Genomic DNA, 15,234 nt, shown 5'->3' on the forward strand with positions numbered 1-15,234 from the left:
CTGCTGCATCTATTTAACTCTGCAGTTGTACCACAAAATCAACCACAGACAAGATGTAAACCAATGATCATGGCTGTGTTTTCATAAAACTTTAATTATAAAACTAGGTGGCAGAAGGGCCTGAGTGGCCAGAGTATGCCAACCTCTAAGCTATAAGGTATCTTAACCCCCACTGAATTTTATTGCCCTGGCTGGTTTAGCTCAGTGGATTGAGCGTCGGCCTGCGAGCTAAGTGTCGCTGGTTCGATCTTCCAGTCAGGGTACATCAGAGAAGGAAAACTCTGACTCCAAAAAACCTCCGCTGCCTTGCGGCATACCTCTTCAGGGGAAAGGCTAAGGGAGTAAACCCCGACAGAAAATCCGGAGCCGGAGTCCCTAAGGCGGTTTGACGTTGTAGTCAACACCGGCAACTCCTGCGGCGCACCTGAACCCAAGCTGTATCGACTCCGTCTTTCCCTTGGACCCTTCAGCTGCGAAGAGAGGGGGGGTCTGCTGCATGGGCAACAGCAGACCCTCCATATTACCCTGCCCAGGCTCTGTAGCTTCAGCGTCATCACAAGATGTCGATTCAACACGGGAGGAGACAGATACCATGTCACTCCCGAGTCGGACTGCACAGCCATTCTCGGCGGTGCAGATAGACTCTTAAGAAGCTACACCATCGTCTCTCGAGACGGACGGCTGCCGCCGCCACCGACGACGACTGAATTTTATTAAAACTATTTGCACTTTTTAAAGGTTTCATTCACCTTTACCATTCTTCAGCTTATCACACTATCAGGCATATAATGGCTCTAAGTATTGTAAGTGCAACTGACAACCTCTTAGTGTGGCTGCTGCTGGTAGAGAAGAAGTAAGGAAAAGAAGCTAGTGGAGAGGAAAATTAGCATTAGAGAATAAGAGGAAATGGGGGAGTGGAACTGAGAGAGAGAAGGAGAGGGGTTACAAGGATGATGGGCCATAGAATCCTTACCCATGAATTTGGGGCTAGATGGGCAGCTATGAAAGCTGTAATTTAAAAAAATTGGCTTTTTATCTCCAGAGCTGCAAATCTAATAACCATACATGCCATGAGCGATACAAAGATTTTTGTTGTTGTTGCTTCAGTTAGTACTGTGCCCCCCTCCATTTTTTTGATGGTGAAATTTAGTATATAAAGAGATAGTGGAATGTGAGTGCCTGAAGTCACTTATAAGTGTGTTTATTCTCTTGAAACTGTTCTTTCTAATACTCAGAACTCCGAAGTCCCCTCCCACTGAGCAGTCTCTCTTCATTGGAGCACTCAGAAGTTGAAGGAAATTTATCAAAGGTACTATTTAATTGCTAGATTTTCATCTGGTTTTCCAGGATCAATGTTATATTTGCATAATGTACTGGCTTATTCCTTCTTAAGAGATAATGTAACACATTTGTTTTTTATTTTGATACAAATACATATATTTGTGCTTGTTTGTTGTTTTTCTTTTTTTAAGACTGTGACCCAAGAGTCATTGATGAGAAGTGCTAACCTCAAACATAAGCTGGAAATTCTGGAAGACAGAGGTGAGAGAATACTAAACTCTTTCCAGAACAAAGCAAAATTAATCTGATTTTTGCAGGCTGAGTTGTTATTCAAGTTACAGTAGATAAAATCACTTTACAGAGTGACCATCACCAGGCCTTGGAGAGAGCAGCATAATCTGCTTACCAGCTCCAAATGTGCATGAAGGTCAAGGGAAGGGACGATGCTTCACTCAGGAACAAGAAGGTCTTGTGTCAGGAAGCATATAGCTTGGGTACCTTAATCCAGTCAACCAGTATGCCTCTTTTTTTGGCCTCAGAGAAGGGCTTAGTGGGGCACTTACACTTTATCAATAATGCTTCAAAAAGTTGTGTGGCCAAGGTATTAAAACTTCCAAATTAATTTTTCATGAAGGTTTCCAGGCCAATTCACAATGTGGTGAATTAATATAGTGCCTAACCATTCTTTAGGGTGTTTGTGAACTGTTGTTTTTTCCTTATGTTTTAAATTAAATTTTAGGAAGATTCAAATAGTTATGAATTATGTGCAGGATATTTAGTATATCAACACAACAAACATCTGCCAATGACCATACAGTTTAAGAACACTATTATTTCCAAATTTTGGTACACTGCACCCCAAGCCATCCCCACCACTTCCCCCCTCACAGGTTCCCATTAAGTTTAGTTTGTATTTGATTTCACTGCTTTTATTTTTTTCACTTTTACATTGTGAAGAATACTATACATTCAGAAGAGGATACAGAACATGTACACAGTATAAAGAACGATTATAAGGTAAACACATATGTAACCACAACTCAGAATGAGAACTAGGAAATTGTCATTAACTTAGGATTCACGCCCTGTTTATTCCCTTTGTCCCTCACAGAAGTAAGGACAGTCCTGACTTGTGAAGATGCTTCTTTTGCTTTTCTTTATAATTTTACTTTCTTTATGTGCATCCCTAAATAATATGTATTTATATTTGATTTGAAATTTAAACAAATGATATCATACTGTATATCTGATGTGCTCTGCTTCTTTTGCTCAAAATGCTTTGTAAGATCCATTTATGCTGATGCATGTAGGTGAAGTATATTCATTTTCATCACAATATAGCATTCAGTTACATGAATATACCATCGTTCATTTATTTAGTTTAGTACTGTGGGGTCTTTGAATTGTTTACAGTTTTAGTTGTTAGAAATAGTGCCACTATAAAGAATCATGTTCATGCAGCTGGAGAAAAATGTTCTCTAGATATATTCTTAGAAATAGAATTGCTGGGCTACAGAGTATATATAACTTCAACAGTTTTAGATGTGACAAATCATTTTTCCAAAGTGGTTATATCAATTCACTTTCTTACCAGCTGTGTATAAGAGTTCTGTTGCTTCATTTTCTTGCCAACATTTGATATTTAAAACTTTTGATGTGTGTGTGTATGTGTACATTGACGTTTTAATTTAAATATCCCTGATAAAGTTTAAGCATCATTTTATGTTTATTAGCCGTTCGAATTTCCTTTTTTTGTGTAGTGTCTAAATGTCTTGCCAACTTGCCAGTAGGATTGTCTTTTTATATTAATTCCTAGGAGTTCTTCATATATTCTGGACTTGATTATGTGTTTTATAAATATCTTCTTCTACTTTGTGGTTTGCACTTCTCTGTATGATGCTCACTGTTTGTATGTCTTTATGACTTCTTTTTTGAAAACTGAAAGTTTTTAACTTCAATGAAGCCTAAATTGCTTATCTTTTCTTAATAGTTAGTACTTTTTTAGTCTTGATAAATTCTTCCCTATCAAAAGTCAAAGATATTTTCATATACTATTTTCAGTATTATATACATTTAATGCTATACATTTCTAAGTACTGCTCTAGGTGAATCCCACACATTGTAATATATGTTTGTTATTATTTTTAAATTTTTCTGTTTTTTCTTTTAAAAATTTTTAATTAAATATTTGGGATGACATTGGTTAATATGTCATACAGGTTTCAAGTGTACATTTTATGATACAAGATTTATGTATTGCATTGTGTGCCCACAACCTAAAATCAAACCATCTTGCTTCACCATATATTAGGCTCCCTCTTCTGCCCCGCCCCCCCCCCCCCCACTGTACCACCCTTCCCTCTGGTAACCAGCACACTGCTGTCTATGTCCAGGAGTTTTAGTTTTAAATTCCACATATGAGTGAAATCTTATGGTTCTAAGCTTTTTCTGACTAACTGATTTTATTTACCATAATATTCTCAAGGTCCATCCATTCTATTGCAAATGGCAATATTGGGTTGACCAAAAAGTTCATTTGGTTATTTTCCATAAGTTAGCTCTAGTAGTGCTTAGTTGTCTTTAACTTCCTACTATGGTGCTATTTCTAAAAATTAGTATATAGACAAATCTTCCCAGACGGTTGTTTTAGCAGATCTCAAAATGCGAAACTTTATTAATTTTGATTTGTTATTATGTAGCAGGCATTTGGGGCTCTATAAAGGTTTTCTTTTTCAGTAAAATTTGAAAGGTTACTTGTATTTAAAATAGTCTTGTAAACAAAATGGTATTTGAATCTTCAACCCTTTTTTTAAATTGTTTTTCTATTACAGTTGTCCCATTTTTCCCCCATTGCTCCCCCCCAACTCAACCAATCCCTTTTCCCACAGTCATTCCCCACAACATTGTCCATGTCCATGTATCATTTATACATGTTCTTTGACTAGATCTTTCCCTTACTTAACCACTTGTCTCCCTCCCCCATCCCCCTGATAACTGTAATTTTGTTCCTTCTTCAATTTTGTTCATTTGTTTGTGTTGTTCATTAGTCTCCTGTATCAGGTGACATCATATGGTATTTTTCTTTCATTGCCTGGCTCATTTTGCTAAGCATAATTCTCTCTAGTTCCATCCATGTTGTAGCAAATGGCAGGAGTTCCTTCTTTCTTTCTGCTACATAGTATTCCATTGTGTAAATGTACCACAGTTTTTTAATCCATTCATCAACAGATGGGAATTTAGGCTATTTCCAACACTTGGCTACTGTAAATAGCGCTGCTATGAACATAGGGGTGCATAAGTTATTTTGAGTTGGGATTTAAGAATTCTTTGGGTATAATCCTAGTAGTGGAATCACTGGTACAAAAGGCAGTTCCTTTTTTTAAGGGTGAACCACAAGGCTTAGTGCCAGGTGTTTATTTCCCCCCACCCCAAGTGGGCCTGCTCACATACACGACACACACAGGCGCTGGCACCAGGGGGGAGAGCAGAACCCCTGGCCTCTGACGGGGGGACAGGGCTCTCTCCCAGCCCACGGCCCCATGGTGCGAGATAGACGAGGAGGATGGCTTCTCTTTCACGCCTTCACAGGGGACTGAGGGGATCCATGAGCAAACTACCCCTTCCACCTCTCAGCCAAGGAGAAGCCACCTTGAGGACAGGTTTTGTTCCAATTATTATAGTAAGTGGAAAAGGGATTGGCCTGGTCCCAACCATTACAAAGTAGAATGTAAATGGTAAAGAAGTACAGTTTGGATTAGGCCACAAGAAGGAACAGGTGATACCACCAGAAGCATGTGGGGGAGGAGGGAGCAGTTGCTGGGCTTCTGAGCTTCGTAGCCCTTGGCATAGCAGGAAGGGTAGGGGAGATGGATGGGGCTTATTGTTTGGCATTGATGATGTCCACGAATTCAGGCTTGAGGGACGCACCACCCACGAGGAAGCGATCTACATCAGGCTGGCTAGCCAGCTCCTTGCAGGTTGCCCTAGTCACAGAACCTCCATAAATGATGCGAGTGCTCTGAGCCACTGCATTAGAGACATTGGACTTAAGCCATCCCTGGAGCTTTTCATGTACTTCCTGGGCCTGTTGCAGTCTTGCCTGTACCAATTGCCCACACAGTCTCATAGGCCAGAACAACCTTGCTCCAGGCCTTCACGTTATCTGTGATGACCTTAGTTTGTTCAAAAACGACCTTCTCAGTGATGCCAGCTTCCCTTTCATCTAGCTTCTCCCCAATGCAGGCGATCACTCCAAGTCCCTTGGACAGGGCATGGGCCACTTTCTGCCCAATCAGCTCATCTGACTCCCCAAAGACGTGCCTTCTCTCCGAGTGCCCCAGCACTACCCATGTGGCTCCACAGTCTTTGATCATGCCAGGGCTGATCTCCCCAGTAAAGGCCCCATTAGTCACTTTGTAGCAGTTCTTGGCAGCCACGGCAATCTTGGCATCTAGCTTCTGCCTGGCGAAGTAAATGTAGGTGGTGGGGGGTGCACAAACCACCTCGGTGTCGGCCGGCACCTTGGCGGCATTCAAGGTGTTGATGAGTTCCCCCAGATTCGTTTTCCGCCCATTCATCTTCTAGTTCCCCCCCACGAAAAACTTCCTGGAGGGCGCCATAGCGCTGGAACCCACACACTGAAGGTCAGGATCACCCCATTTTTAGTTTTTTGAGGTAATTCCATACTGTTTTTTGTAGTAGCTGCACCAGTCTGCATTCCCTCCAACATTGCACTAGGGTTCCCGTTTCTCCACATCCTCGCCAGCACTTGTTGTTTGTTGATTGGTTGATGATGGCCATTCTGACTGATGTACAGTGGTATCTCATTGTGGTTTTTATTTGCATCTCTGAGGTTAGTGATATTGAGCATTCTTTCATGTGTCTATGGACCCTCTGTGTATCCTCCTTGGAGAAGTGTTTGTTCAGGTCCTTTGCCCATTTTTTTTGTTTGTTTGTTTTTAATATGCTTTATTGATTATGCTGTTACAGTTGTTACAATTTCTTTTCCCTTTGTTCCCCTCCACCCAGTGACCCTCTTCCCTCCAGTTGCCACCCCCCCTTAATCCATGCCCATTGGTTGTGCATATAGTTCTTCTCAACATCTTCCTATCTACTCCACTCCCTCTCTGCTTCTTAATTCCTGTACCATCTCCCTCCCTTTCCCCGCTTCCCCCTCCCCAGTGACCTCCCCGCAAAATGTTCCCTATACCTATAATTCTTTTCCCACTTTCATTGCCTAGGTAGTTTGCCTTCGTTTCTATTCCCTAGCCTCTGTTGTTGGTTGTTGTGATACAGTTTTCATTTTAATGTTCATAGTTTTGATCCTCCTTCTCCTAAACAAGTCCCTTTAACATTTCATATAACAGTGATTTGGATCTGATGAACTCCTTCAGTTTTACTTTGTCCTGGAAGCACTTTCTCTGCCCTTCTATTCTGAATGACAGCTTCACTGTATAGACTAATTGTGGTTATAGGTTTTTGCTTTTCATTACCTTGAATATTTCTAGCCAGTCCCTTCTTGCCTGCAGAGTTTCTTTTGCGAAATCAGCTGATAGTTTTATTGGGACCACTTTGTACGTAGTTCTCTTCTCTCTTGCTGCTTTTAAGATTCTCACTTTATTCTTAATTTTTGACATTTTGATAATAATGTGTCTTGGTGTGGTTCTCCCTGGGTCCAGTTTTTTTGAACTCTCTGTGCTTCCTGGACCTGTATGTCTATTTCCTTCCCCAAACTAGGGAAGTTCTGCTTCATTATTTTTTTCACATGATTTTTCAATTTCTAGTTCTTCTTCATCACCTTCTGGCAGCCCTATGACTTGGATGTAGGCCTGCTTATAGCTGTACCATAGGTTTCTGAGCCTCTCCTCATTTTCCTCACTTTTCATTTCCTCTTTCTGCACTGGTTGACTGTTTGTTCCTTCCCTGTGTTCCAATTTGTTGATTTGATCCCTGTTTTTCTTTCCCTCACTACTAGTTTCATATGTGTTTTCATTCATTTCAGCAGGACTAGCCTTCATTTCTTCCTCGTCTTGTTTAAGATTCACCATTAGGTCTGTAAGCATTCTTATAATCAAAGCTCTGAACTGTGCCTCAGAAAGATTACCTACCTGCTGAGCCGTTAGATTAGATATTTGCTGTCTGGTGAGCTGCGGGATTGGGATCTCTATCATGACCTGTGCCATCCTGACAGTTTTGTATTTACCTTTGCTTCCTGGGTGGGGCTGTCACACCTCCTACACTATAGGGGGCGGAGCCCTGTGCATTCATCACAGCTGTACGACCCTTCTTACCACATTATGGCGTTGTGCATGGGGGAGGGGGTCCAAGATGGATTCCTGCTGTTCCCTCTCCACTGAGAGACTGGAAACCTTCTCCTCCATCCCCATGCCCTCTGGCCATCACAGTCCGAGATAATGGTGGTCTGCCCTCCTGGTGTTGGAATCCCGGGCTGACAGGTTTGGTCTGCAGGTGGGAGAGATCCCCAGGCACTTCTCGCCTCCCCTTAAATACAGGTGTTTGTGTTTACTGCCCTCCTGCTGCTGTCACCATAGCTGCTGGCACCAGCACAGCTTGACCTCTCTGCCCCGGCTTCACCCCTCCTACCTGTCTGGATGAGCACCACTTCCTTATATCTTCATACGTTGGACTTCCATGTAGTTTTATTTTCTGGAACTTCTGGTTATTTCTGGTTTTGTGGTAGTTGTATTTCTTCTTTGTTGTGGAGGGAGATGGAGCATGTCAGCCTAGGCCTCCATCTTGGCCGGAAGATGTCCCCTTTGCCTATTTTTTAATTGAACTGTCTGTCTTCTTAGTGTTGAGGTGTGTAAGTTCTTTATGTATTTTGGAGATCAATCCCTTGTCTGAGGTATCATTGGCAAATATGTTTTCCCATAGGTTCGTTCTCTTTTCATCTTGCTGATGTTTTCTTTTGCTGAGCAGAAATTCTTTAGTTTGATGTAGTCCCATTTGTTTATTCTTTCCTTTATTTCCCTTGCCTTAGGAGATGTATCGGTGAAAATATTGCTGCGTGGGATATCTGAAATTTTCCTGGCTATGTTTTCCTCTAGGACTTTTATGGTGTCACAGCTTACATTTAAGTCTTTGATCCATCTTGATTTTATTCTTGTGTGTGGTGTAACTTGGTGGTCTACTTTCATTTCTTTGCACGTCCCTGTCCAGTTCTCACAGCACCATTTGTTGAAGAGGCTCTTCTTACTCCATTTTATGCTCCTTCCCCCTTTGTTGAATATTAGTTGACCATGTAGCCCTGGGTTTATTTCTGGGCTTTCTGTTCTGTTCCATTGATCTATATATCTGTTCTTATGCCAGTACCAGACTGTCTCGATCACAGTGGCTTTGTAGTGTAGTTTGATATCAGGTATTGTGATTCCTCCTACTGTGTTCTTCTGTCTTGAGATTGCTTTGGCTATTCGGGCTCTTTTTTGGTTCCATATAAATTTTTGGAGTATTTGTTCTAGGTCTGTGAAATGTCACTGGTATTTTAATAGAGATTACACTGAATCTGTAAATTGCTTTGGGTAGTACGACATTTTGATGATGTTGATTTTTCCCATTCATGAACATGGTATTTGCTTCCATTTATTTGTATCTTCCTTAATTTCTTTCTTCAGTGTTATGTAGTTTTCTGAGTATAGGTCTTTTACCTCCTTGGTTAAGTTTATTCCTATGTACTTTATTTTTCTTCTTGCTACAGTAAATGGGATTTTTTTATTTTTTTTTATTTTTTAGTTTCTGTCTCTGGTATTTTATTGTTGGTGTACAGAAAGGCCTCGATTTCTGAATACTGCTTTGTACCCTGCTATTTTGCCAAATTCACTTATTATGTTGAGTAGTTTTTTAGTGGAGTTTATAGGGTTTTCTATGTACACTATCATGTCATCTGCAAATAATGACAGTTTTACTTTCTCTTTTCCAGTTTGGATGGCTTTTATTTCTTTTCCTTGTATGCTGTGGCTAGAACTTCCAACACTATGTTGAATAGGAGTGGAGAGAGTAGACATCCTTGTCTTCTTCCTGATTTCAGGGGGAAATGCTTTTAGTTTTTGTCCATTGAGTGTGATATTGGCTTCAGGTTTCTCACTTATAGCCTTAATTATGTTGAGGTATGTTCCCTCTATTCCCATTTTGCTGAGTGTTTTCATTATAAATAGGTGTTGTACTTTATCAAATGCTTTTTCTGCATCTATTGATATGATCATGTGATTTTTATCTTTCATTTTGTTTATGTGGTGTATTACATTTATTGATTTGCGAATATTAAACCATTCTTGCATCCCTAGGATGATTGCCGCTTGATTGTTGTGTATAATCTTTTTAATGTGTTGCTGGATCTTGTTTGCCAATATTTTGTTGAGGATTTTAGCATCTGTGTTCATCAGCAATATTGGTCTCTAATTTTCTTTCTTGGTTGTGTCTTGACCTGGTTTTTGGAATTAGGGTTATACTGGCTTTATAGAAAGAGTTAGGGAGTTTTCCCTCTTCTTAGATTTTTTTGGACTAGTTTGAGAAGGGTAGGTGTTAGTTCTTCCCTAAATGTTTTGTAAAACTCACCCATGAAGCCATTTGATCCAGAGTTTTTGTGTGCTGAGTTTTTTTATTACTGTTTCAATTTCATTCTTTGTTATATCTCTGTTCAGGCTTTCTACTTCTTCTTGATTCAGTTTTGGAAGATCACATGTTTCTAGAAATTCATCCATTTCACCTAGGTTGTCAAGTTTCTTGTGATACAGTTGTTCATAATAATTTCTTACAATCCTTAGTATTTCTGTGATATTGTTGGTGATGTTTCCTCTTTCTTTATGATTTTGTTTATTTGGGTTCTCTCTCCTTTTTTCTTGATGAACCTGGCTAAAGGCTTGTTGATTTTGTTTATCTTTTCAAAGAATCAGCTCCTGCTTATTTGATCTTTTGAATTGTTTGTTTAGTCTCTATGTCATTTAATTCTGCTCTGATCTTGATGATTTATTTCCTTCTACTTGCTCTGGGCTTTGTTTGTTGTTGTGCTAGTTCTTGTGGCTGTATGGTTAGATTATTTTTATTTGAGGTTCTTCTATCCTTTTCAGGTAGGCCTGTATTGCTATGAACTTTCCTCTCAGAACTGCTTTTGCTGTGTCCTATAGGTTTTGGGCTATTGTGTTTTCAATATCATTAGTTTCCAGAAACTTCCTGATTTCTTCTTTGATGTCATTGTTAACCCATTCATTATTTAATATCATGTTATACATTGTCCATGAGTTTGAATGTCTTTGAGTTTTTTCCTTGAGGTTGATTTCTAGTTTCAAGGCATTGTGGTCTGAGAAGATGCTTGATATAATTTCAATTCTTTTTAATTTGTCAAGACTTCTTTTGTGTCTCACCATGTGGTCTATCTTTGAAAATGTCCCATATGCATTTTAAAAGAATGTATATTTTGCTTCTTTGGGGTGAAAAGTTCTATATATATCAGTTAAGTCCATTTGATCTAGAGCGTTGTTAAATGCCTCAATATCCTTGGTGTTTCTTTGCTTCAAAGATCTGTCTATTATTGATAATGAGGTGTTAAAGTCCCCTAATAAGAGTGTGTTGCTGTTGATATCCTTCTTGTAGTCTTCCAATATTTTCCTTATATTTTTGGGTGCTCCTATGTTGGGTGCATATATGTTTACCAGGGTTATATCTTCTTGATGGAGTGTTCCCTTAAGTATTATGAAATGTCCTTCTTTGTCTCTTTTTATGACCTTTGCTGTGAAATCTGTTTTGTCTAATATAAGTATTGCTACCCCAGCTTTTTTTTCATGTCCATTTGCTTAGAATACTTTTTTCCATTCCTTCACTTTCAGTCTGTGTAAATCTTTTGATTTGAGGTGTGTCTCTTGTAGACAGCATATATGTGGGTCATGTTTTCGTATCCATTCCGCACCCTATGTCTTTTGATTGTAGCATTTAATCCATTTAAATTTAAGGTTATTATTGACAGGTATTTACTCGTTTCCCTTTAACCTGTGTTCCTCTCATTCTCTCTTTTTCTTCTATTTCTTACAGCATTCTCTTTAGCACCTCTTACAATGCTGGTTTGGTGGAGATGTATTCTTTTAGTCTTCCTTTGTCTGGGAAACTCCTTATTTCACCTTCCATTTTGAATGAGAGCCTTGCTGGGCAGAGTATTCTTGGTTGTAGGCCTTTGTTTTTCATTGATTAGAATATTTTTTGCCATTCCCTTCTGGCTTACAGTGTCCCTGTTGAGAAATCAGCTGATAGCCTTATCGGAGCTCCCTTTTGTGTTATTAGCTGTTTCTCTCTTGCTGTTTATAGGATTCTCTCTTTGTCTTGGAATGTTGCCATTTTAATTATGATGAGCCTTTGAGTGGGCCTTTTTGGGTTCATTTTCATTTGGACCCTCTGTGCTTTCTGGACTTGCATGACTTTTTCTTTTATCAAGTTAGGAAATTTTTCTGTCATTACTTTTTCAATCAGGTTTTTATCCCATGCTCCTCTTCTTCACCTTCTTGTATCCCTATGATACGAGTACTTTTTCATTTCATGTTGTCCAACTGTTCTCTTACACCCTCTTCATTCTTTTTCAATATTTTTTCATTTTGTTTTATTGTCTGTGAATTTTTTTCTACATTGTCCTCTAACTCACTGATCTGATCCTCTGCTTTGTTTAGCTTTCTTTTGATTGATTCTACTGTGTTCTTCAGTTCAGAAATTGTAGTCTTCATTTCTTCCTGGTTCTTATTGATAGTTTCTATGCCTTTTTTTTTTTATGCTGGAATAGTTCTCTGTAAGTTCCTTGTGCCTTCTCTGTAGTTCTTTGTAGTTTCCCTGAAGTTCTTTGTAATTCCCCAGGAGTTCGTTGTAGTTTTCTCTGAGTTTGTCAAGTCCATTGAACTTCCATATAACCATTCTTTTGAATTCCATGTCTGATGGTTTGCTTATCTCTGTTTCATCTAGCTCTCTTTCTGGGGATTTCTCTTTTCCTTTCATTGGGAGATTGTTTCTGTGCCTCCCCATGTTGGATGCTTCTTGTTTGTTTTTATTTCTTAGAAATCATCTGCTTTGATTTCCCGCCTTCATGGTATAAGATTCTGTATAGGAGACTTGAGGGATTCAGTAGTGCAGTCTCTTTGATCTCCTGAGCTTGATGCTCTTGGGATGCCCTTTATGCCATTTGTTTAAGCTGTTTGATTGTATTTCAGTTATTCTTTGGTGGATCCTTCCCTCTGGCTAGTTGATTTAGAGTCACTCTGCACCTTGTCTTGAGTTCTTTTGTGGAGATGCTGTTCAAACATAAACACACAACCTAGGCAAGCAACCCAAACCCTCCAAAATATCCCTCACCCACAATCACACTATCAGCAGCAAATGAGCCAGTATTAATATAAATGTAAAGAGGTTCAGACTATTATACTATTGGAAAAACAGATAAGAGTTGTTTTAAATGCAAGAAAGATGATTTTTTAGAGGGAGGGTGGTTGAATAATAATAGTAGGGTCAAGGCTATGCTAGACAGTAAGTAATATTTACATAGTATGTTGAAAAAGGGAGGGAAGAATGCAGAATGAAGTTAGAAAGTGGAAATGTATGGTATTAGGTTTATGTAACAGTTATATGCTATATGTTTAGTGCGATAGGAGGATAAAAAAACAAACAAACAGACAAACCACCAAAAAATAAATTAAAGAAGAAGAATAGGAGGGAGAGAAGGTAGGAAATAGATTAAGGAAATAGTTTTTCCCCAGCACAACCTTTCGGCATTGCCTTCTTTTTCTGGATCCGCCCCTTGTCAGAATTCCATGGGTTTCAAGTCTTTTCTGGCTGGTTGGCTGACTGTGAGAAGATCTAGCTGGATTCTGAGACTGCTATTCTCTCACTCGTGGGCCTGCCACAGCTCTCTGTTGTGAGCCGCACTGAGTTGAGTCCCCTCCCACCTGGTCCTGCGGCACCCTCCAGCCCTCTTCAGGCTCGTCTAGCAACACTATTCTGCTGGTGAGCCAGTGCGCATGCCAATAGTCCCTGCCCAGCCTTGGGTCCCATCTCTGTTCCTTCTCCAAAAAAGTCTCTGTGTTGCCTCCAAGCTGCAGCACTGGCCTGCATCCCTGCCTGTACACCTGTGTATGCCACTTTCCTGCCTGGGGTCCCTACTGAGTCTGCAGTTTCACCACAGCTTTCCCGTATGGGTCCCTCTCCCTGGCTCAGTTCTGCCTTTTAGTTTGGTGGAGCCTTGGTGCGAGTGCCCGGAGCGCAGGTTGCTAGCCCACAGTTGCCAGTCAAGGGAGTCCCCACCTAGACTCAGTTCATACAGTTTCTCACAGTCTGGGCTGTTTGCTGTCTTCCCACACCTCCAGCTGTTTCAACCAAACCTTCTCTCTGACTCCCTCTGGGACTTTGCAGGTCAGGGCGCCTATGGCAGTGGGAAGCTTCCAAGCAGATCCCAGCTAATGAGCTGGTCAGCAGCTGCCCCTTTCGGGTGCGGTGCAGCAGAGGTGCCAGGCTTGGAAGCCCAGCGACTCTGCTTGGAGAGCTCGGGCTGAGCTTTCTGACCTCTTTCACGCTGTTACCACACTCTTTTCCCTGTTCAACCTATCTGAAATCCACACTCACTCCACTCCGTGTTTGTACTCCAAGTCCTTCGCGATGGGAGCAAGCAGACAACACTGCTACCAACTCTGCTGCCATCTTCCTGCATCTCTCTATAAAGTTTTTGATATTCATGTATTTCTACCTTTACTGCTGATTTAATATAATTAGAATAAATTATTCTATTAAGATTCTGTTTTAGGATATAAGATGTCTTTTTAAAAAATCATTTTTATTAATTACAGCTTACATACATTATTATTTTAGTTGTAGGTATGCATCTCAGTGATTAGACATTACAAAACTTACTAAGTGATAATCCCCAAAAATCTCTTGCCCATCTGACATCATACAAAATTATTAGAATATTATTGACTATATTCCCTATACTGTACTTTACCTCTCCATGACTATTCTGTAACAATCAATTTGTTATTCTTAATCCCTTTACCTTTTTTTACCCATCCCCTTAACCCTCTCCCATCTGGCAACCATCAAAATGTTCTCTGTATCTATGAATATGTTTCTGTTTTGCTTGTTTGTTCATTTCATCTTTTTAGATTCAATCATTGATAGAGTATGTATTTATTGCCAGTTTATTTTTCAACATTTTTATCTCTTTTTTTTTCTTCTTCTTCTTAAAGAAGACCCTTTAACATTTCATATAGTACTGGTTTGGTGGTAATGAACTCCCTTAGCTTTTTCTTGTCTGGGAAGTTCTTTATCTGTCCTCAGATTCTAAATAATAGCTTTGCTGGGTAAAGTAATCTTGGTTGTAGGTCCTTGCTCTTCATCACTTTGAATATTTCTTCCCTGCTGGCCTTCGAAGTTGCTTTTGAGAAATCAGCACACAGTCTTATGGGAGCTCCCTTGTAGATAACTGTTTATTTCTTTCACCAGATTAGGGAAGTTTTGTCGCTTTTTTTCAAATAGATTTTCAATTTCTTGCACTCTTCTCCTTCCGGCACCTCTATGATGCAAATATTGGCATTCTTGAAGTTATCCCAGAGGCTCCTTACATTATCCTCATTTTGGGGGATTCTTTTTCCTTTTTGCTGTTCTGATTGGGTGTTTTTTTCTTCCTTGTATTCTAAATTGATGATTTGATTTGCGTCTTGGCTTCATCTACTTTTCAGCTGATTTCCTGTAAATTATTTTTTTTTCATTTTTTGTTGTTGTTCTATTACAGTTGCCCTGTCTTTCCCTCATTGCTCTCCCCTGCCCCACTCATCTCCCCCCTCTCCCACAGTCAATCCCCACCCTGTTATCCACATCCATGGGTCATTTACATTAGTTCCATGACTGGACCCTTCCCCTTCTTTTCCTCCTTCTCCCCCGCCCCTCTGGTCACTGTCAGTCTGTTCCTTGTTTCCA

At 40.0% G+C, this 15,234-nt stretch overlaps 1 protein-coding gene and 1 pseudogene across 1 annotated transcript in view; one reads left to right on the top strand and one right to left on the bottom strand.

The window, feature by feature from the left end:
* SYCP2L (synaptonemal complex protein 2 like) overlaps window positions 1–15,234 on the top strand; it is an 83,170-nt gene that overhangs the window by 53,949 nt on the left and 13,987 nt on the right. Inside the window, exons 23-24 of the mRNA XM_090268299.1 lie at window positions 1,236–1,309; window positions 1,473–1,542. Of these exons, the coding sequence (XP_090124425.1) occupies window positions 1,236–1,309; window positions 1,473–1,542 (144 nt within the window). The remainder of the gene's footprint in view (window positions 1–1,235; window positions 1,310–1,472; window positions 1,543–15,234) is intronic.
* LOC150015523 (triosephosphate isomerase-like) lies at window positions 4,668–5,925 on the bottom strand (annotated as a pseudogene).

Source organism: Furipterus horrens, unplaced genomic scaffold (assembly GCF_987537825.1).
Source record: "Furipterus horrens unplaced genomic scaffold, mFurHor1.1.pri manual_scaffold_3, whole genome shotgun sequence".
NCBI lineage: Eukaryota > Metazoa > Chordata > Mammalia > Chiroptera > Furipteridae > Furipterus > Furipterus horrens.